The sequence below is a fragment of the Augochlora pura genome, chromosome 10, assembly GCF_028453695.1.
Source record: "Augochlora pura isolate Apur16 chromosome 10, APUR_v2.2.1, whole genome shotgun sequence".
Lineage (NCBI taxonomy): Eukaryota > Metazoa > Arthropoda > Insecta > Hymenoptera > Halictidae > Augochlora > Augochlora pura.
The window spans coordinates 41,154-64,595 of NC_135781.1; the positions used below are offsets into that span (position 1 = coordinate 41,154).

General features: G+C 51.0%; 2 protein-coding genes across 6 annotated transcripts in view; one reads left to right on the forward strand and one right to left on the reverse strand.

Moving 5' to 3' along the window:
• Obp1 (odorant binding protein 1) overlaps positions 1-1,728 on the reverse strand; it is a 4,158-nt gene extending 2,430 nt beyond the window's left edge. Inside the window, exon 1 of the mRNA XM_078192360.1 lies at positions 1,550-1,728. Within this exon, the coding sequence (XP_078048486.1) occupies positions 1,550-1,621 (72 nt within the window). The 5' untranslated portion in view covers positions 1,622-1,728. The remainder of the gene's footprint in view (positions 1-1,549) is intronic.
• Crtc (CREB-regulated transcription coactivator) overlaps positions 1-23,442 on the forward strand; it is a 54,415-nt gene that overhangs the window by 14,768 nt on the left and 16,205 nt on the right. The window lies entirely within an intron of this gene.

Below are 23,442 nucleotides of genomic sequence, written 5' to 3' on the forward strand. Positions count from 1 at the left end.
CTCTCTCTCTCTCTCTCTCTCTCTCTCTCTCCCCTCCCCCCTACCTTTGCCACCTCGAGTTTCTTCGCGCGAACAGACAAGGACCCGATGGGACATTTATTCAGGGACCAACGTTCGACGAATCCGATTGAAATTTCCGAGTAGAATCCATTTCGGACGATACGGATCCTCGAGTACAAGATTGTTCGCTACCACGATAAGTTTTTACAAAATTTTGTTGACATTCTAATCGTCCGAGAGATACGATCAAATTCAAAGTTGTCGCGATTAATGAAGCCGCTTTGGTCGATCGCGATCGGGGTATGTTCGAAGTGAAAGCTCCCACACTCGAGCGATCCTCGTTGGGAGAGGCACCACCACCGTACGTTTGGATAGACGCGCTGGAATAAAAGAAATGAAAAGCGACCGAACCCAGTTCAGGCCAAAGTCTGCGTTTCCGGATGCAGTTTACGTAATGCTCCGCGCGCAACGTGCTCATTATGAATTTCGGTCGATACACGGGTCGCGTGTACATTGACTTGGAACGGCAACGGGAATGGAAATTGGAATCAGAGTCGGAATCGGAATCGGAATCGATACCCAAAGGGGATAAGAAATGAAAAAAAGAAGCAAGGGAGAAGGATCCGGTAGAACGTGGTCCACCGGTTCTCCACGGGTGCGGCGCTTCGCGTCGACGCAACCGTACACCGCGAAACTCTATACGCTCCAATTAGGGGTTCCCCTCTAACTCTAACGTCGATCCCACTTGTCTCCGACTATCGATCAGCTGGGTCTTGCAACTCGCACACGCAACTCGCGACCGGGTATTCGTCTCGTTATTTCCGGGCGGATACGCGGTTCGATATCGTCGCGAATGAATCCATTTGGTGTAAACCGTTTCATACCCATCCCGAATTAGGCTACCTTTGTATTCGAGCATCGATCGAATCGGCGATTCAAGTTTCTTTGTTTTGCTTATGCGAAAACAGTAAACTAGCATTTAGGCTAGGACCGCTATCTATTTCTATATCTATATATCGTACCTGTACCTATATGTATATCTATGTATCTATATACGTAGTTTCTTGGAGATCCATCGTGGCTGTTGGAATTCCGTTTTCATTTTGGTGAATTTTCGATTGCTCGGAAATTGAATTGTCTTCGACGATTGGCCGAAAACAGTACCAAAAGCAGTTTTGGCTTTCGTTCGATTTTCGGAAGGTGATGCTACTAAAAGTTGCTGCATCATTTTTTAAAAACTTTCAGAACCAACGAACCGTTGAAAATGTTGAAACAAAGGAATAGAAATAAAATAAACGTCGAAGGAGAGACCGTGAAACGAAAATCTGTAAGCATTGTCGCATCGCTGTGAAAAACTGACGACGACCGAAGTCGCCCAGGGTCGCATTTTTCAGAAACGATGTTCGCGTCGATCGAAAATCGAATCGAATCGAATCGAATCGATTCGGCACAACTCGGTGTCATGGATAGAACGACTCAACGATCGCGCGATGCGAAATAAGCAATCGAGTTCCACCGAATCGAGTCCAAACTCTCGACGAGATCTTACCACGGCGCGAACGAGGGTGGCCTGCAGGCACACGAGTCCGAAGAGGAACAGCAGACCGTGTTTGGTAGCCATCTCGTCGTCTTTGGTCTCGGCTTGGATCTCTCTCGGCTTGGCTCTCTTTCTCTTTTCCGACCGACGACCGACACTTTCGCGAGCACAGTATGCACCGATGTCGCGTGTCCCGGCGTTTTTATAATGGTTCGGGGCGCACGGGATGTGGGCGTGCGTATAACAGAGGGTTAGTCGCAGTCGTATTATTCTTCGCGAGTTGATTGAAGTCCGCCGTCGCTGCTTCTGCCGCTGCCGCCTCCACCGCCTCCAACGCCTCTGCCACCACCGCCGCCACCACCACCATCGCCACCACCGACACCGCCTCTTCCATTCACCGGCCGGCTAATTTTCAACTGCATAACGGAAGTGCGCTTGGGATTACGTGCGCGATTACCCATCGACCGCGACCTTGTCCGCATCCTGTGTTCTGTGTTTCCCTCTGCAAAAACGCGGACCAATCGGGCACCGAACCCTCGCTCGTTCGCGTCTAGTCGTTCTTTATCGCGAAATCGGACAGATGCACACGCACGCTTGACTCTGCCGGAAACGCCGAGTATTTTTCGGGACCCGCTGAAACATTTTTCCTGAATGGAACGCGCGGTGCGGCGTTTTTTTTAACCAATTCCCGCACCCAAGTACATATCGTCTTCCCGCGATCTCTGCCATTTTGTTTCTTTTTCTCCAGACGTTAGCTTCGCGGGTCGATCGATCGATATATAGACGAATTTAATAACCCGACAACACGTCCAAAGAAGTAGCGGAAAAGCGTCGTTTCGTGGGACGTTCGAAAGCGGGATCGTGTGTTTTGCCAAGAACGAGAGAACGACGAGAGACGGGTGAACGGGGGGACACGCGAAAAGGCGCGAACGCGAGTAGGGTTCGTTGAAAATTGCAAATTGCTGAAATATTCCGAACTGGCACCGGAGAACACGTTGGAGCGTTGTTCGAGTCTCGCTACGCGGCTTCCGAAGCGGAGAAGGATGAAATTGGTACGGCGGAACGGTTCGCTGTCGTTCCGAATCGAATCGAATCGAGTTAGCTGGTGTATCTGTTTGTTGCGACACTCGCGACGAGTGTAATTACTGTGTTTGCGTGGTTTGCTCCAAACGTTCGTCACTCAGTTCAAACCAATTTTTCCTGATTAAAATTTAAAGCCGTTCGTTAGGACTTCCGAAAGGCGGCGTCGATTCGCAATTCGTCGACTCATTATCGGTGTTTCGATTATCCGTATCGGAATAATTTTCGTGATAGAAGGTTGATTACGCAATTGCGCGCGCGCCCGCGCATTAACGTTTGCGGCGCAACTGGAAAATTCTTGAAAACGGCGAAACCAGATTGTGGAAGGCCTCCGGACGGACGGACCGACTTCGGGGACTCGCAGGACGACTCGATTCATACAGAAACTCGGTAACTCGGTCGGTTAGCGATCCGCCCGCGGAATCAGCGGACCCTGATTTCGAATTGCTTTTTGAAAAACGATGCGGGACTGTTCTCGGGCAGCGTTTCGACGGCACTGCGACTCGTTAGGGACGCGTGATTTTTTGCCGACAGCGATCGATCGTGAGCGCGCTGTAGATGCTCGTGATATATCACTTATTCAGTGAATTTGCGAGGTTCGCTGGCGAGCGAGCGTAAGAACAACCCGTCACCCGAGTGTCTCGACGGTGCGAGCTTATCGACGCGAAAACTCGCGCGAAATCTCGTCACCTGAACGCGTTCGTCGAAAAATACGTATTCGGCGAGCACGATTTTAAGAAGGGTGTTCGGATAACTGAAATGAGCCGAATTCTCTCGCTAGGTAATTCCGCGGAACCGTATTCCTCGCCCGCGTCGCGTTTTCCCGCTCGCTACCCGGAAGACGGTAAGTCGTATAACGATCTCTTTGGATCGCGCGTTTCGATTACACAACAATTCGAGCGTTTGCAACGTTGTCGTCGATTCGTCCGGATCCTAGTCTGGGAAGCCGTTTCTTTTCAACTTTAACCAAATTATACGCAAAACGAAGCCCGAGTGCCGAGTGCCGAGTGCCGAGTGCCAAGTATCCGACATCGCGCAACATATGCTTGTCACCCGGTGTCTGTAACCCTGCTAAATAGTAATCTCTAATCGGTCCATTGTCGCGTTTTTCATTTATTGTTGCGGTAACGTTGAAATAGGGACAGAAAAAGAGAAAGGAATTGCCTGAGCTGCGAACTACGTGTTGTCGAACGTAAGGCGATCGATTTCATTGACCGACCGGTCCAAGTGGTTACCGGACGCTTTTCATCGGCGTGGCGCTTTCTCGAAACGTCTTAAACGACCCGATTGGATAGAATCGACGATGAAAACCGACGATTGGGACTTGCGCTGCCAATAATCGAGTCTAGAACTTCTAACGGGCACGTCCCCATGTCGGAAGCTTGCCAATGGTAAATTGAACCGATTTTCTATCCGCGAAGATAGAAACATTCAAAAAGTCGTTTCTAACGCGTCTTAAGGTCTTTCGGGGAACGGTGCGTAGAATAACCGACCGAATTCATTACTCGGTTGGGTGCTCTGCAATTCAATGTTGGAAAGAAACGCACGCTTTGTAGGTTCCGTTCGAAATCCGAGCGGGTGCAAGTATTGTGCGGGTAATAAGCGCCGGAGAGTGCATCCTCGTGGAAACGGTAAGTAGAAGCGAATGGCCGATCGATTGACCGCGAGCGATACGATTTTACGCGACCGATCGATCGATCGATCGGTTCGGCGAGCTCTTGCTCTCGCACTCGCGACTGGCTCGTTTTCAATTAAACGGCTCGGCTCGAGGTAGACAGCCTGGCGATGACAAAGGTGGCCGTTACACTTTCCGTATGATGCAGCTTTTTGTAACTTGCTGTCGCAGAATCCGAACCGGAGAAGCGCGCATCGTGCGTTTGGACAGCGCATGTTTCCAGCTTCAAGATTGAATTTGTCGCGCGCAATGGTCTCGGCCAATTAATAAACCAATGTCGCGTTATAGCGAACTACTTATGCCCACAGATATTTAACGAGTCACCTCGCGATGTTTGCAATGCGAATCTTGCATTTTTCACTCTCGCTCGAGATCAACCGCTCTTTTCGATGATCGATACAAGTGGCAATGGAGTTTGTACCGTTTTTTTCTATTCAGAATCTGCCCGGTTAACCGGCTATCCCTCCCAAAGCCGGCAAAAGCATTTAGCTAGGAAAGATTTGAAGCGAGTGGTCCGCGGTCGGATTCGCGGTCCGACAAAATTTCCGCGTTTCGGAGCGCACGCGTTCCTGCGAAGCGCGTCATCCTGTATTTGGTACTCGGTAGCGAGATGAGAAGGGCGGAGAGGATGATTGGTTCGATGGTGCGATCGTGTCGGTGCAAGAGGCGTCGTCGCGAGACGTCATTGCGAAGAAGAAGACGAGAGAAGGAGGAGAAGGATGAGGAGGCGCTGCTCTCGAATTCGGGCGCATCGGTCTCGAAGCCAAGGTCGGGTTTCGATCGGGCGAAGAAAACGCACCCCGGCAGCGATATATCGGGGTCAAGAGACCACTCGGTTTCTTAGGGTGCGCTCCGGTGCTCGTCGTCGTCGGTCGTCGGTCGCCGGTCGATTCGAGGACGATGCAAACGGCCGCGGTCGAGCCGGCCGCGACGGGTGGCTCGATTACACCCGAATGTACGTCGAACCTTCTTCCTTTCGCCGGAATCGATCGAATTTCGCCGGATTTCTGGTGGCCGCGCACGTGCAGTGGCCCACCTGCGGCGCGCGCCCGAGTTTACGTTGCTGTGCAAACTCGGCTTAACCTCTTGGACCCGCGCGAGTGCTGCCCGAACATTGATACCGTTGCTCCAGATACAAACTTCCCTCTCCTCCTCGTTTCCCCTTTCTATAACCAGCATGCGGCGTCTCCTCCCCCCCCCCCCCTCTCTCTCTCTCTCTCTCTCTCTGTTCCTCTGCCCCCCTCTCACCGCCCTCCCAACGAATAAACGTTCCATTTCACCGAGGAGAATCTCATCGGAAAACGCATTCCATTTGTTGCTGACCGTAACGCGGTTTCCATTCTTGGTCACGATGACACGCTTCCCCTGGGACTGCACGCGGAACCACCGACCTGACCTACGATTCCAGCAAGTTTTTGTCGCGTTTGGAAAGTTTCTCATTTTTCGTTTCTGGTTTCTTGTTTCTATTTCCCAAGATTATTCGGATGTCGATTTCTAGCTATAAAATTCGAACGGAGTAAAAGTCGTTTACTTGCCACGCAGAAATCGAAAGACGAAGAAGGGCTTGTTTAATTACGAAGATTTTAAACAATTCGATTCGACAACTATCGAGGATTTTTTTGGAAATTGTCGACGAGACTATTGAAATCTCAGTTTTCGGTCGTCTCCAACGTCGACTAACACATTTTCTATCGATTCTTGAGCTTGAGAACTTGCGAACGAGGACACCCGGGGATCTCGGGTTCGACGAAAAGATGGTAGGCTTCCGATCGACTGTACAAACGCTATTTCCGAAGCATTTGGAAGCGTAAGGCAACGTATCGTAGATGAGCTGTGTGATAGTACAACGCGTGAAATCGTTGGCTGGTGAATCGCGTTGCGCAAAGACGTTTTTCCTGTAATCGATATAAAAGGACGATCGGTCGTGGTCTTACTTCAAATCGAGTCGAGTCGAGTCGAGTCGAGTCGCATCGAGAGCAACCGATCGTTTAAACAACGACGAAAAGATCGAATACGGAAGAGGACCACGTAATTTGTCTGTAGAAGAGATGAAGCAAAGAAGACTGGCGTTCTCTACGTAATTTTGGGGTATCTTTGGGGGGGGGGGTGCCTTGAGTGTAAAGGGACGCGAGAAGAATGAATCGCCACGCGAGACGACACGAGACGAGACGAAACTGTGGCAGTACAGAGCGGGACCGGGGACGCTCAGTATGCTCCATATGTTTGTTCGGTTCATCGATTGTTTGAACCGCTGCACGAACCGTTTAATCGGGAGGCATAAATTCACGCGGCAAATTAGCTGCTTAGCATGGAACTGTCCGTCCAGTTGGTTGACCGGGCAACGGACACGGGGCATCGTTACCGCGCTGTCCTAATCATAATCGTAATCATAATATGCCGGGATTGAAACAAACGGAAATGTCACGTACGCGCTTCTGAAATCGTCCCGCTGGTTCCATACAACGTCCGCCCGATCTACGATCTCCCCTCGACGGTTCGAAACGATGCAACCTTTTTCGCGCGCATCCATTTCTATTTCAATAATATCGAGAGCCGTAACAAAGAATATTCACGGGTTTCGGTTGAATCTTTTGCGAGAAAACAATGCCGTTCCTAGGGCCAGTCATTTTTTTGTTCCATTTATAAAGTTCGGTTGGTATTTTATTTGGACCGTTCGCACAACGAAGAGTATACCAGCGATCGTTTTCTCGAATAGAAAGGGTTTTCGAGAAAACAAGAATTTAAGGAAAACTTTCTCGGAAACGGTCACAGCAGAGGAGCATCGAAGACCCGAAGATGCGAGCGGGTCGAGAAAGGTCGGAAAGAAGGTGACAAGGCAGAAGGAACGCGCGCGGGGGTTAGCTGCAACAGCTCAGGCTCGAGCTCGGGCTCGGGCTCGGACTCTCGCGCCAGCTACGGGGGCAAAGAACAAAACAAACGGGAACACGTGCTCTGAGCAGTGTGCACTCGTGTACGGAGTATTGATCGCGTTCTGCAGGTACTCGTTTGCCCGTTTCGTTAGCGGCACGTCGATGGCTAGTGGCCTGCCGCGCCGCGCCGCGCCGCGCCTCGCCGGGCCGCCGTGACTGCAGCTGCCATGCCACCGCAACTGCCGCCGTTGCGACTGCGAAGTGCGACTGCACCCGGTTTTGCACCCCGTCGTCCTTTTTCACATAGCCGTTTTCGTTCGTTTTCGTTCGTTTTCGTTCGTTTTCGTTCGTTTTCGTTCGTCCTCGTTCGTCTTCTTCGGCGTTCTCGTCCTTTGCAAATTGACTTTGGCTTTCCGGGGCTTTTGCGATCGGGAAATAGGACTTGCATGGCTGAACACACGCTCGGCCTGTATTACATTCAGCCCTCGTCGGGACGCGACGGGATGCGACGGGACTCGACCCGACGGTTTGACCTCAAAACGCGTAACCTTCTCTGGGAATTAATGTAGCAACACCTGGACTGCGGATGTTTATGCAAATTCAGCTTTTCACGGAGTAATTTACAGTTACGCCGATCCAGCGAAAACACTCGCTGCGACGCGACGCGCCTAGGCTGTTTCGACGAGTTTCGAAGAAAACGGAAAAACCTCTATGCAAGCTATTCTTCGACTCGCGTAAATCGCTCCAGCATTTGGTTTCGGTAATCAAATGTTTTTTATTGAAATTTACACGTTGGTTTTATGGCAATAATTTCTGGATATTTATTGGCCCGGTCGCTTTGAAAACGATCAAAAATGTTTGGATTTTGCCACTTATGAAAACGAGCAACTCGGATCTAAGAGGAGCTAAGCTGTTGAGAGGAGGGCATAGGTCAAAGGGCGAACGGCAACGACTGCCAGAATTGAAAACTGCGAAGGGTCGTTGGATCGTCGTCGTCGCCGTCGCCGTCGCCGTCGCCGTCGCCGCGATATAGCCTGAAGGAAATAGCCGTGAGCATTGTAGCGCGGATACATCGAGATGCATCGGGGCGTATCGAAAAGGATCACGCGGTGATCCATCGAGTCCGAGATCGAAATTCACCGGTAACAAAACGATCCTGTAGTTAGCCGGTAGTTAATTTTCGAGCGCGCTTTTAAACGAGTTTGCGGCAAAGGAGACGGGGTGACGGAGACGGGCGCTGAGACAAGAAATTCGTGTCAATTGCGCTGTAAACGGTAATACCTGACAACGAAAGGAAAACGGGACTCGTGTAGGCGTCGCGCGTCGGTCAGCGCATTCTCGTGTTTCAACAGCCGTTCCTCGGGGTCGTTAAAAGGTTACTTGAATCGACGCGAAGCTACTCGAAGCTGCGTCGGCTGCGTCCACAAGGCGAAGCGAGGCGCGAGTAGGAAAATTTGTTACCCGGTTCATTCGACTCGTTTGTCGATGCGGAACAGAGTCTCCCCCGAAGGCATTCGATAAACACGGGGGATTGTCGAGCATGGACCGACAACCGATCCGCGGCCACGATATATTACGTGACAGCTTGTCGACTATTTATAATCCTTTTTCAATCTATCCATCGAGTCGAGGATTAACAGCGATCGCAACACCGGCACCGATTCGACGGCACGCGGTCGATGATATGTCTTCGTAATATGTATCAAGTAATGTAACATTGGACTGTAACGAATAAGTAAATATTGCCTTGCGTTTGCAATCTTTCGTACTGATTTGGCTCGATCGTACGAGCGAACTCGACGCTTTGAAGGGATGATCGCGTTTTAAACGATCGAACATCGATACGCGTATACGCGCTCGTAGTTTCTGGAACAAGTTAGATCCGGTGCCGCCACTACGTTGACATTCGTCCTCCAAGCTTTCCGGCAAAAGTGTTTTCAAAAACGAAATCGAGTCTGATCGAAAGAGACATTCGCGAAGACCCGGGTCGTCCGACCGGTCTTGCGTGTTCTAGTGTCGCGCAGCCATGAATGGCAAGGGGTATCCCCTCGGAAGTAGGTCATCGTCGACGGGAGACGGCAGACGCTGCGTGGGTGGAGCAAAGTCTTTCCGAAAGGTTTGCAGAGAGAGAGAGAGAGAGAGAGAGAGAGAGAGAGAGAGAGAGAGAGAAAGAGAGCGAAAGCGAGAGAGGGGAGGGCGCGTTCAGCCGACGGAGGGAGAAGGGTTGAAAGAGCGGCAAGGGAGGCCACCCTCTCTCGTCGCTGATCGGTTCCCGACCTCTCCAACGTCTTCCGCATTTCTCGCCATTCATACTGGTTCCGCGTGTTCGTTTCGCCTACGCTCGTCGGGGATCGAATCGACGCAGCCCGTCCTCACCCTCACCCTCACCCTCGCTCTCGTCCTCGCCCTCGCCCTCGCCCTCGTCCTCGTTCTCGTTCTCGTTCTCGTTCCGGTTCCTGTTCCTGTTCCTGTTGCCGGTCCCGTTCTTGTTCCCGTTCTCGCCCTACCCCACCCTTGTCGCACCGCTCTCCTCTTCGCCGTTTTCCACCCCGAGGAACGGATGTCGTTCAGCGAACCAGATCTTTCTAAATTAGGCACGTTGGCACGAGCCGGCGAGCGAGAAATTATCCCGAAGAACAGGTTCGGTCGGGATATATTGTAACGGCGTAATTCCGCTGTTGCCGTATCGAATATTAACTCCTGGTTCGTCAATGACATAGCGCGTGTAACGTTGATGCAACAAGTACGGCGAAGCCCGAGTCGAAGAATAACGTCCGAGATGCTTGGTCGAGCTCGGTCCCGACGCAAATTCCTGCTCGCGTTCCTCCGGCAACCAAAGTACGAAAGATTGGTGGTTCACGCCAGAAATTCGACGACACGTTTTAGCACCACCACCTCTGTTAAATTTGTTTCGAACACGGTAAAATTCATTCGATACAAATATACATATTCCGTATTTGGAATCGGATGAATGGGGTGGAGGAACGCGGGAGCTCAGGAACCCGGTTGCGAGTCCGAAATCGCCGATTCGGGTCGTTTCCCGATATTTCTCAAATATACGCAGCGCGTAAGCGTCACGTTCCGTAACCCAAAGGCATTTCTCGCATTTCTCCAAACGACAAGATACATACGTAGCTGTCGGTTCGACGCGCTCGGAGAGTTTTTCGACATTTATCTATCGAATGGAGGCGCATTCTCAACTCTTTGTTTGCGTCATCGTTGCGATTATAAAGCAGCTAAAACAAATTTCGTAGCCCGTGTTTCAGTCGAGAGATGCATATAGGGGGGGACGTTCGTTCGAACAAGCGATATAAACGCTCGGTGATATTATAATTTTGATAGATTGGAAAGCGATTAGAAGTCGGGTTTTAGTTTTTTGTAGACGGTGCTGCTACCAACGCCGAGTCCGTCGCGTCGAGAGGAATGCTAGGCCAATATAATGCCGAAGGTCGTTGTTTTTCCCACGAGAATGTTGCGGAGCCCGCGCAAGGGCCTCTCCGTCTCTCGGCCTATCTATAATTTCTCATTCCACTGCACCGTTACCGACGATCGAGTCGAGTCGACTGGACACTCGACTCGTATCGTCTCGACTCACTGCGCGGGCGGTCGATGCGCACAAGGGGTCAGAAGAGGATAAAATTACAAAGTGGAAAGTGTCGTCGGCGTTCGATCGGCCCCGCTGTCCTTGAATATCATCCGCGGAAAAGCCGAAGGACGCTCGGACCGATGAATATCCAACGCGGCAGGATCGACCGGCGGTCGCCGCCTCGCGTTTCCAGCGACCTCGCGGCGCTCTTCGAATCTCGATCGGCCAAATTTCACGTTTTCCACAATTCCGAAACGACAGATAGTTTTCCCAAACTTTTTCGCTTCTATCGTTTCACCGTGCGATTATTCCTCGACCAAAGCTCTTGGCTTTATACCTGCGATCCGGTACTCGACTCGGCGTGCCTCGGGCGTACGAGATGTGGAGAAGGCTCGAAAGCGCAACAATTTTTACCTGTAAACACGTAAAATCTAGTCCGAAATGTCAGACCCAATTCCGGAGATTTTTCGACAAACTCGCTGGGAGACCCGTTTTTACGAGTTAATTACGGATCGTCCGGTCGATTGTATCACCGTTTAAACTCCACCCACGCGATGCAAGCCTGCGCGCGCATATAATTCGAGAGCCTTTCGACGGACTCGAACGTCGGAAAAAATCCGGTGACCCGAGCGAACGATTTCTCCTCCGGCTGTGAAAAACCGATCTTACCGATAACTCGGCGCGAGAGTTTTGGAATCTTCCGGACGCGTTCTTTCGAAACTTGGGCGTGACCGACTATATTACCGGCCGATCGACCGCGTCGACCCGCGAATAATCGATTCGCGCACCTTCGCTTCATGCTCTCAATCGAGAATCGAGGATTTCGCTTCCATTGAGGGGTTCACTTCTCCGCTGGCTAGCGCTACTATCTCGGAAGAGACGGTCGGTCCGGGAACCCTAGAAAAGGAGGAATCCGATCATGGATAGTCGTCTCGACGTAGGTTCCACCACGACCTCGGCATTTTCGGCGTCTTCGTTTTGTTCCTCTTCTCGAAGCGCGAAACGCGAACAGATTATCCTTTCCGTGTTTTAGGGATCGAGCAGTGGCAACGCATCCGTTAGGACCGCGAAGCTTCGGCATGCTCATTGAGCGTTTAATTGAAAAGCAGTCCAGCTTAGCCACGAGTTTCCAATAGTTTATTCAGCCGAAAGCGTTTGCGATAGTCCGTTGCGCGGCTTGGAATAGGCATAGTAGCGTAGTTTCGTTTCCGAAAACGGCGGCGTCCTCTGCTCCAGAACGACCCGCATTTCGCATTTCGCATTTCGCATTTCGCATTTCACATTACGCTTTTCCTTGCTTTTCTGCTCACTCTTTCCTCCGTTTTGACGAGAGCGAACGGTTTAAAAACGCGCTCCTATCGAATTTCGTGCGAACCGGTGAACCGGTAAACTTGCACGATTGGTATACATTTCGCGGGGAGAAACAGAGAAAGCGAATAGGGCGGTCGAGAGGGATTCCTAATTGCGCCTCGGTGGAGACAGTGTCGAGTTAACGACGAACGAGTCGCGGTGAAAATTGGCGGCGTTCAGTTCGAAGAGAGAAACGCCACCTTTCGTGTCTTGGAGACTTTTCGACTTTGGACGATCACCTTCCAACCATCTCGAATCGCTAGATATCCGAGAGGCCGAGGACGAGGCGAACGTTGCTCGGTCTTGCCGCGGCTCGCGACTATCGACCATTTCATTGAGAGCTTTCTCAATGTCAGGTTCGTGGACAAGTTGCGTCGAATCCGCGTCGCGCGTCACTCGATGCTAAGAGCAGTTTCGCTCACCTTCGATTAGCCTCGGCGTTAATTAAGGCGCGTTCGTAGGTTCGATGCTCGACCGACGTCGCTACGAAGACGCGTTTCATTGAAAAATACAATCTATGCATCCGCAACGAAAACGATTTCGCACAGTGAACAAATTTGAGTAATCCAAGTGTCAACTGGTAACGATTTATGGTTTACGATTTAAGCAATAGCGAGACCTGGCGAGCGAAATATTCACGTTCGAATTCCGCTTCCGATCTAACCGCCGTTCTGTCGGTCGACTCATTTTCATTCGTAGGCCGAAAGAAACCATACAGAAGAACCTCTCCTCGGACCTAATCGAGAAGCTCGACGCGTCTCGCGTTTGTCGAGAAAAAAGCGATATTACTTGTCGTCGAACCGATAACCGACCCCTTTCGGCCGGTCGGCCGGTCGGTCGGTCGCTCGCTCGGGTGAAAGCATTCGCCGGAGGAGCATCTTGGTCTCGATCGACGGAGCGATCGATTCCGAGGATGCGCGCGTAACGGCGACGGCTGCTTGTAATTCAAATAGAAAAGGTCGATGCGTAATTAGGGAGAGCTCGCCACGGCGGAGGCAGAAGACAGGAAGCGATCGTTTTCAGAACCGTCGCACGTCCCGGCAATTTCAATCGGCATTGCCGCTACAGTAGTTCCGAGTTTCGCGATCGGACAGAGTTCGCAGGTAAAGTTGTTTGCCCGCGTACGCTTCGCCATCCTGTTCTTCGCCTAGCGACCTGTTCTCAAACGTGTTCTCTCGACTTTCGACACGGGACGCTGCCGATTTCGGGAACGTTTAATCGGCCGAATAACAAATTCGATACGACGGAACACGTCACGAGACGAACGTTGATAAAAGTTCCGTTCAATCACGATATTTGCGCGCGATTCTCTTCTCTCGGGTTCGCGCGTGTTCGAGCTAGATCAAACGGACTCGGAGAGCCGTGATTTTCGTACGCGAACTATGTATATCGCTGGACATTTTTAACGCTCTCGACGTGATACGACAGCGAAGAAAAATAAAAGATTACCGTTTCGAAAAAGAGTTAGGACTAAAGTAAGTTTCGAATACCCGGCGAAAGATGTTTGCTCGGATACCGACCAAGCAACGCGAAAGATCGATCGAAGAGGTTACGGTGGTACGGTGTCGTCGGCCGAAACCCAAACGGTAGAACCGATCGCGAAGGAAACTCGAATCGGATTCGCGGAATCGGACCCATGGTCTCTTAATTGGGACAGTGTTCGACCTTGGGTTCGAACGGAAACGGAAAATCCTTTCGAGAGCGGAGCGGAAGCTCGTTCGTTGGCGCGCGTGCCTCGGCGCGTCATTGTATTCAAATGGTCGAACTGCGGCGGCTTGGCGCGAGCTAAGAATTCCAGACGAGCGAGCGCCACGTGCCGGCAATCTGGATTTCGGTTTTCGGTTTTCGGTTTTCGGTTTTCGATTTTCAATACGGTGCCCGACTTTGTTCGTTCGTTTGTCTTCTCTGTCGGCTCGATTCAGGAAACGTTCTCTTTTGGACGCGTCGTTAGGGATGATAAGCGGAACTATGTAAAACTTCGAGCCGCGAAACGACAGACCAAATTCAACGGCCGACTAGGGCTACCCTATTCGTTTCCTTTCGTTTTTATTCCGTTTTCGTTGGATGTTTTACGGGAGTCGATGGTCGTCGATAGGTGATAGTCGAGAGTCGAGAAACGAGATTCCAGACACGAACACGACGCTTGTCGTCTTTAGCGAGCCCGTGATGCGGTTGTTGCTGCAAACTATGTACCTATGTATATGGAAAAAAATCGTCTCTTTCTAGATCAACAAACGGCCATCGTTTCTCGAGTTTCGTTCGAATGATTTGTCAACGGGCAAGCCGAGCAAAATACGGTACGTTATACATTACACGCTGGACGGCGACCGTCCAGTTGTTTCGTTTATTCATACTTCTCGAGAAATTGGCTCGAGTCGATGGAAATGTGGTGGGTGGTGGCCCTACCGACTCGGAATGAAAATCATAGCGTTCTCCTCTTGGTCTTGCCGAGGTTGCAGAGTATCGATTGCAGTAGATGCGGACGCGCGATGGTCGGACAACGTACATATACATATACATATGTAGAATATTGTGCTCGTTTTAAAGCTCGTCGAATGTCGCGCCACGCCACGCAGTGTACGCGTCACCAAAGTGCCGATCGAACAACGATTTTCTTCCTCCGCAAATTACGATTGTATCAATAAGCGAGAGTCCGACACCGAAAACCGGACCTCCAGCAATTTCTGTCGCTTTCCTCGGTCGACGTTGACTGGGCGCAACCAGATGTTGCATCGCGCGTCGCGACTACCGACGCGACGAGTCCGCTTTTTGCGTCTCGCGCATCGTCTCAACGCCTCGATAGTCGAGGCTCGAGGCTCGAGGATCGAGGATCGAGGATCGAGGATCGAGGATCGAGGATCGAGGATCGAGGGTCGAGGGTCGAGAGTCTAGGGTCGAGGGTCGGGAGAAGACCACGCGGAGGTTGCACCAGCCGGTACATTAACTTTCAAAGAATCGCTCTCATCCGCGGATCGACTCGTTGCTGAGCAAGCAGCGCGGCTTTTATTCTCGAGATATTACGATGGGCCCGCGATGCGTTGTCCGTCGAATTCGACCAAATGAAGCGCGACGAACAAGTTTCGTCCTACTCGATCGTAGATTATTGCGCACGAATTTCGAACGTTGCTATTCGATTTCGATCGCGAAGAGCGTTGCGGCGAATGAACCTACAGAGATGGTACAAGATGGCATCAAAATTTGGCAATCCGTTGGCGATCGTCGCAAGAATCTCGGAAAGGTCCGGGTCGGCCGCGTAGTAGGATTCCTCCGATTTTCAGCAACCTCTTCTCGTTCGCGATGCGCGACCGACCTTTTACTAATTTCCGCAATTTTACTTTCTTAAAACACGGCATTCGCTTATTATCGCGTGTCCACCGTGTTTGCTCTCGCCGTCGATAACGCGTGAACGGTTCATTCCATTCTTGGATCGAACTAATCGGAATGTTGGTTAATTAGACTCGTTTCTGGTCGAAACGACGTTCTCGGTTCTCGCAGGTGGCGAACACCGAGCACCGAGCACCGAGCACCGAGCACCGAGCGCACCGACGTCGCGCCGGACCTTTCCATTCCATAGCCAACAGCGCGACAGAGAATCGTTTCGGAGCTCTGTTCTATTTCGCAAGCTCGACGCGATATGGCGTACGCGATCGTTCGAAGCGAGACACCCGAGCGACTCGTTGCGTTCGTCCGACGGCGCGCGCGAGCATTTGCCCGATCGCGTCCTCGAAGTATGCGTGCGGTGCAAAAAAGTCGTCGGCCGGGTTATTCTTGCATCGTCACTGCCCGAGTTGCTGCCGATACACATTTTGCATATTACCGTATGCAAATAGCGATAGGATTACACCGATCCGGCGAGACCTTCCCAGACAGTAATCTCTCGTGAAACCTGTATCGGGCCGTGAATCGCGAACTCGCTGATAATGGATCCCAATGATAGTTTCGAAACGCTCGTCGACTTTCGACGAGTCTGTGTTTTCTCGTTGCGCGCGCCCGCGCGCGCGACAGTCTTTCGTTGCTCGACCACCGGTCGCCATGGAAAAACAATCGCCGAGTGTTCGTTCGTTCAATCATACGCGTCCGACGGCAACTTTGGATTCAAAGAAAATGAATCGCGTTGTCTTGGGATGATCGCGTAGGAAGAATCGGATCGATCCGTGCTTGACGCGTCGCGTTCCTCAACTAGAACGGTATCGAAGAACCGCGTGCATGATTTCAAAGAGAAGAAGCCACGAATGCTTTAAGAAGATTGGAAGAACGCGGCAGAGACTAAGGTTATAGTGCGATCGACCGAATCGTTTCGATTTCGAGACATTTTTCGCGATGACGAGCGCATCGCGTTCGCATACGAACGAATGTTGCGGGATAATTGTGACCGTGAACGGCTGAGATTGCGACGCGTTCTCCGTTCTGCTCTACTCCGGAGAAGCGCGTCGTCAACGTCGCGACACGCATGGAACGTTTCACGACGGCATTGTCGGAGAACGCATTTACCGCGTCCCTTGATAATTTACTACGTAATCTTGTCTGCGGTCGTGCGTAGCGCGCGTCGCTTCGCCTCGACTCGTCTCTCCTACCGTCGCCTACCGTCGCCTACCATCGCCTACCATCGCCTACCGTCGCGTCGGATCCTGATGGGAGCAGGGGCCCCCGCAGACTCGTACGCGCTGCGTCTCGTCCCGCCCTCTCCTAGCTTTGTCCCGTCGCGCTCCCTTTTCCTAATTGGAACGTAAATGCATCGCTGTATTATCGATAATTAAGTTACGTCGATAATTACCGTTGAATTTTGGTTCGCGAGCGCTTGAGCGTCGTCTGCTCACCCGTCGACCGATTCATGGCAGACAAGCTTCCGGCGGCCGTGGATCGCAAACTCGATTCTCTTTTTCTTTTCTTTTCTTTTCTTTTCTTTTCCTTCTCCTTTTCGTTTTCGTTTTCGTTTCAGTTTTCGTTGGTCGTTCGCAACGGACGGTTCGTCGTTTCTTTCATCGAAGTTAGATTCGTCCAAGTATTTGGGAGGAAACGCAACTTTCGGCAAAAATAAGCCGCATTATTCGCGAATTTCGGGATCTTTTTCGCGAACGTAATATTCTCCACCCGTTGTAACGATCCCGACGCGGCGCGGCGCGGCGCGGCGAGCACGCGTATCGTAAATTAGTCGGTTGGATCCGCTCCAATCGTCGCCAAACGCTAAACAATTTGCAGATTATCGCGACGCGGGCGGGAATCCCGACGACACCCACGCGACGTGAAAGAACGGTGTGTGTTCGATGCAACAAATTTTGTTTGTAATCGTAGCCTGAAAAAACGAGACGTCGCGTCGCCTAAATAACTCTGTCCGAAGACGTTTGTTGTGTCGCGCTCGTCCCTCGAACTTTGGGTTTCGGTTTCCTTTTTTTGCCAGCCTTTTATTCGGCCCTCAGTTAGAGCAGAAAATCAATTTATCGTATTCTTTTCGGTCGTTTCGATGGAAGGACGACACAGAGACGTAGGCTGTTTTCGTTCGTCGTGGTTTGCGCCGTCGGTCGCGATCGGCTGCGGATCTTGTCAGAGTCGGCAATTTCCCACGTGGTAATCCGCGAGGTGTCGTCCGTGAACCGAACCGTGGGAGAAGCGCTGCTTGTTTACCGTATAATTCAACAGATATTAGGTAATAGTCGTGTGAATCGCGTTTAAACGACACATGGCGCGCAGCGACCGAAAGCAGTCTCGAAATTTCGTCGTCGACGATCGAAGGCCGACTCTTTCGCGGCCGTCTCTCCCACGGGAAATGCCGCGTGCCAGTCGCTCTCTTGTCCGCTCCCTTTCTCTCGTCTCTCGTCTCTCGTCTCTCGTCTCTCGTCTCTCGTCTCTCGTCTCTCGCAACTCGTCTCTCGCCACTCGTCCCTCGTCGCGCGGCTTCGAAAAAATGACTGTACGACGAACCGGATGGCCGAGTTTATTTCCGTCGAGCGCGGTCTAAATTGAAACGCGAGCTATTCGCGGAGTCGCGGATTCGATCGTACGGGGTCTCGCGTATCGAGAAATCGCGATACCGCAACGTCGACCACGTTGTTGAGACGAATTCGAAAAAAATAGCGAATTCGCGAGTTCGGCCCTTCGCTCCCCCACCTTGCGAACAGGAGCAGCGATGATAGACGGACCGGGGAACGCGAGTATGTACTTTCGATTTGCCCGGTTTCTTTTTTCGCGGATCGATGCACGCTTTGCTGCTACTCGAATCAATATTTTGTAGACGTTGGTTAGCGAACGACATAACCGGCGCCGCGACCGCGACGGGGCATTTTCCCGCTTTCGAGAAGTCGGCTCGAGCCGAGCCAGAGAGCGATCGACGCGATCGAATCTCGATCAAGAATTCTTTGCTCATCCACGATTCGTTTTCAGCGGTCGCGAAATTATGAAAACGGCACCCGATCTTTGCTAGTGACCGCGAACCGACCCACACGCGCGTTGTCTCCAACTCAATTTATTTCGAACGACGATGCGAAACGCGAATGGAGCGGATGGATCGAGGGTAGGAGAGGAAAGGAAGGGAAAGGAAAGGAAAGGGATTGCGTCTTTTGCGATACGAAGCCTGGTGGTACTCGTTGAGATTACGGTAGAAACTGTGGCATCGACTGGACGAATTTCTAGATAGACGACAAATTTCCAATTGGAAGGAACAGCTTCTCGGTAAAAGGAACAAATTTTTGTTGGTCGAGACGAAAAGGAGTCGCGACGATTCCTGCGCAACGAAACCATAACTTGGGGCGATTTCTATCGCGATCGCGCGACTACCATACTCGCGTTAATTGCGAGCAACGGATGAGAAGATTTAACCCACGGTTCATACCAGTTCGTACCGGCCGACTGGCTTATCAACTTGTCTCCGCGGACTAACTCGATTCGTTCGTTTAGACTTATTGTTGCACGGGCGCGCGACGATGCGATGCGGTGGCGCGAAAATTGTTGCACGTTTTTTTCTGCGTTTGGTCGCGCGCCGAGCATTCGACGCGCAAACGTCGGCCGCAAACCGTTCGCCAAACGCCTCTCGTCGTCTCGACGTTCGATGTTCTTTCGTTTTCACCGCAGAGTCGTCCCAAAGTTGAAATACAGTTTAATCGGCTAGAACGTGTCGACTAGACGTCGCGAAAGCGAGGCGTTCTTCTCTTGAGAAGACGCAGAGACAGAGGCAGTGACATGCTGTTGGAGCACGTGTTGCGATGGAATCGGCGCCCGGGTCTTAGCTTTCGGCTTCCCGACCCATGTGTTTACAGTGTGGTCGGGACAGCCAACTATACTCAAAGCCGCGCGTACGCACCGCTCTGTGTACCGACTAAAAATATATCGTTATGCCATACAATTCTCGCGACGCTAAAATTGGAAAGGTACGGGCAAGCCCGATCGTCGCGACGAGATCTTTGTTTGCCTTCCGTATGAAGGATGAGAGAGCGACTCCTCCAGTCTAGTGCAGAAAATCGGAGACCGCGCGTTTCGCTCAACATCTTTCGCTGCCGATTTCTCTCGTCCAACGAAAGTTGAATTTCATTTCAATTTGAAAGAAACGAATGTTCCAGCGAGGTCTTGGTTAGCACGAATAGATTGCGTTCGAAGCGTTTGCAACGAATCCAGCACACCGTTCCACCCGCGGGCAACGTTTATATTCGATACCAGAATCGTTCGCAGATTGTACCGAGTGTCGTTGGTACGCGGATTCGACGTCGTTTCTTCCTGTGTCTGCTTTTCTCGGAAAAATTCAAGAAATTCTGAGCTGCGAAGATCAGTGGTGAATGAAGATTCGCCTAACTGGTATAAAAGGGCGGCGGGGATATTGACGCGATCGCGATTTAATTTTTCAATTTCGACGTCTCTACTGCCGAAAGTCGAATATAATCGCATAATTGTGTCGCGCGATCGTCTAATTTTTCTTCGATTCCCCGTCGCATCTCTTGGCTGTCGGCCCTCGTCTCTCGAATTCGGCTATCTGGTTGCTGTTGGCTGGAAACGAGTTGGCTCGTCGCGGATTTGACAACTCGTTGCCAAATCTCGTCAATCGAGTTTACGGCCGCTTTATTTACACAAAGATGCAGCACCGTCTCGTGAGATTTTCACTTGGCTCGTTATGCGAGGCTCGCGTGCAAATTGCGAAGCGAAATGCCGCCGTCGCATCCATCTGTTACACCGGACCGGGACCGGGACCGGGACCGAGACCGAGACCGAGACCGAGACGGAGATTATTATTGTCTGGTCGGATTGGTCTTTGTTCGAAACGCGAAATCACGGATGCCAACGCTGTTCTTTCCTGAAATAACGTTATTCCTCGTTTCATCGACCGCGTAATAAACTAATCGGATTCGCGTACTCGTCCGAGAAACGATACGATACTCGACGATATCGCGAACGAATTTGGCGCCAATACGATGCGATGGAATGAAAACGTTCGCATCGAGTCGCGTCTCGGAGCTCGCGAGAGATCAACGGCCCATCGGCGTCTACGAATCGGAGTTTTCGTTCCCGTTCGATCAGCCAAACTATTCCGCAGACGCCGTCGAAAGGTAGTGGTATTTCAAGCGTCCGACAAATCCGGTGTCTCGAAGAGAAGTCGATTCGCCAACGCGCTCGCGCACGTTCGTCTCTGCTCGTCCGTGTGTGTCGTTTACAAATAGTAGGATCGCGCGGCGCGGGGAATGCAGTTTTCCTTGAACCTTGCGCCGCGCGGCGATGTTCGGTGTTATAATTAATAAACGCGACGGCTGTGTAGTTCTTGCCGCGTCTCGTCCCCTCGTTTCGTCTCGCGGCGTCTTGGATTGCCTCGCGTTCGAAAATCGCGCAACGGCGCGGCCAACGATTTTCACCGACAACGGATCGCAAAGTTCCACTTCCCTCTCCGTCGCCGTCGCCGTCGCCGTCGCCGTCGCCGCCGCCGCCGCCGACCGTTTATCTGCGGCGAACGAAACCCATCGGCCGATGACTCGCGCATATTCGATTGGATCGCGCGAGCGCGCGACACCGGGCTTCCGGTGTATACGCAGCGCAGCGATCCAATTTTTAATCCAGAGCGCTGCTAGATGCACTTTTTTCGGTTGTTATTTAGCAACTCTGTCGGAAAGCAGCGTTGTGTTGCTTCTCGCGTTCCTAGAGGTCACGATTATCATCGCGGTACGGTGTATCACGAGCTCATCGAATTCGATCGGGCCTCGACGATTCGGTAACGCCGACGGTAACGTCGACGGGTGTACGGTCGAATCGACCATTCTCTGCGAAACGGCGTACGCGACGCCGACAAGCGAACACGTTTAATCGAACGATATCAAAGTTTTATCAGACTTGCGAGTCTCCCTTTTTTTCGTTCGCTTGCTCCGCTTATTCGCTCGCTCTGGACGCAAACGAGAACGGTGCAGGAACGCTGGTGCAGGAGTCGTCCCTGATGGAATCGGGCTGGCTGCTGCGGGTCAAAGTTGAACCCACGAGTCGCGAATAAATGTCCGCGTGCGAGCAGCGGCTCTATCGGAAGCGGTGCTCGTGACGACGCACAGTGGTCCGGATTAACGCAAGGTGTACCATTTGACCAAAAACTGAACATTCACATATTGATCTGTATTGAATATAATACTACTTCCTAAATGTCTGCCAACCTCAAAAATAAAAATATTTACATAATTTAACCCTTCGAAGGTTGAGTGGCGACTCTAAAAACCGATAATTTTTAACCGACCGCTAAAAATTATTACGCCATGTTTCAAAATAATTTTTATCAAATTCACTCGTATTCAAAAAATTGTCGAGACCTGTTAACTGTTGCACAAGTCACAAAATTTAATTCCATAATGTGTATAAAATGCTCCGAGTTATTATATATTAGGTTGGTGCATATGAAATGTCGGATGTTTAAGTAAATATATAAAACTGTATATCTTTTTTCAAAAGCTGTTGATTTAATCAAAATCAATCACCATTCACACTTGAGCGAACGTCCAGAACACTTTTTATTTAGAAAATTAGCGTTAAGTTTTAATTCCCTTCAAGTTTTATTTTTTATAATTTGTGCTTTTTATTTTATTCGTATTTATTATTATTTATCCTGATATAGAGTTTAAGTTATATTTAAAGTTTATTGTGGTACGTCGATATAGGATTTCGTTTGCTTCTATTTGGTAAGTATGAAGAAATAAATTAATAAAGATGTCTTTCTTTCCTATTCAGATATTTACTTAATATAAATGGAAGGTTTCCGGACGAATAAAGATTTATTTGTTATGTTACACTCTTCCGCGCGCCTTGTTCCCGAGCGTCGAAACGTCGAAGGATACTTTAATTATAGTATCGTCATCGATTGCGCAGCCAGCCACTCTCTCGCCTTTCGTACTCGAATGAAACTCACCTCTCGCTGCTCTCGCGACGACCGAAAATTAGTTAAACCGGTACGGGAGATCCGCGAGCGAGCCAAGCTGAGCCCAACAAACCAGTGTCCGATCCGACGTTATCTAATACAATTGCGGAGAACGAGCGTCACCGTGGTCGAGTCTGGCATTATACGCGATCTCGAAGCCCGGCCCCGCAAGGAAGCCCGAAATTATTTCGCAGACGTTTCGCGCGTCTTCCGCATCGTCGATCGATCCACGATCTCGCAATTTTCGAATCGCCGATCGATTCGCATACGATACGGAATCCGTAAAAATTAGACTGCAACATTTTATTAGATCGAACGGTCGCGTCGTCGAATTCGACGGTCGCTGACCGTCGAACGGTCTTCTAGATTCTAGCTCTCGGTTGGTTTTGGACGGCGGCGCGCAATCTAAAGTACAAAGGAGATACAGCGAAGCGTTCGAAAAGCGGGATATACGTGTTCGAGGATGTGACTCGTTGGCAAACAGGTTTTACGACGTTGATTCCGGCGAAGTTTATGCACGCTACCAATCAAGCGACAGGAAGTCTTCCCAGCAATTTGAATTGCAACAATATTCATCCTCCATATCCCTGACAGGATTACGCGGTGTTTATTCGCAAATGATACCTCTGAATTACGGTGCACGGTACTCCGATGGCTTCTTTGCTTCGACGTCCGTTGGTTCGTTCGTTCTCGAGTTCGAAACTTTGATGATAAATACGGTCAGGTAGCGTTCGCCCGATGCGTACGTCGCTCGCCTCCGCGGTGCAACCGTCGAGCAAATTGGTGGGATTGGCTCGATGCTGGCATAAAATGTAAGGAAAATATCCTCCTTATCACGCGAACAAGATCGCGCCGCGCCACGCAACGAATACCGCTTGCTTTACGCGTCGCTAGAGCATGCTGGAATCCCGTTGGCTGAAACACGGTGAAGAATTGACTTGTCTTGGCGCGCCTCGCCGGTCGATCCGCGCTCACAGACTC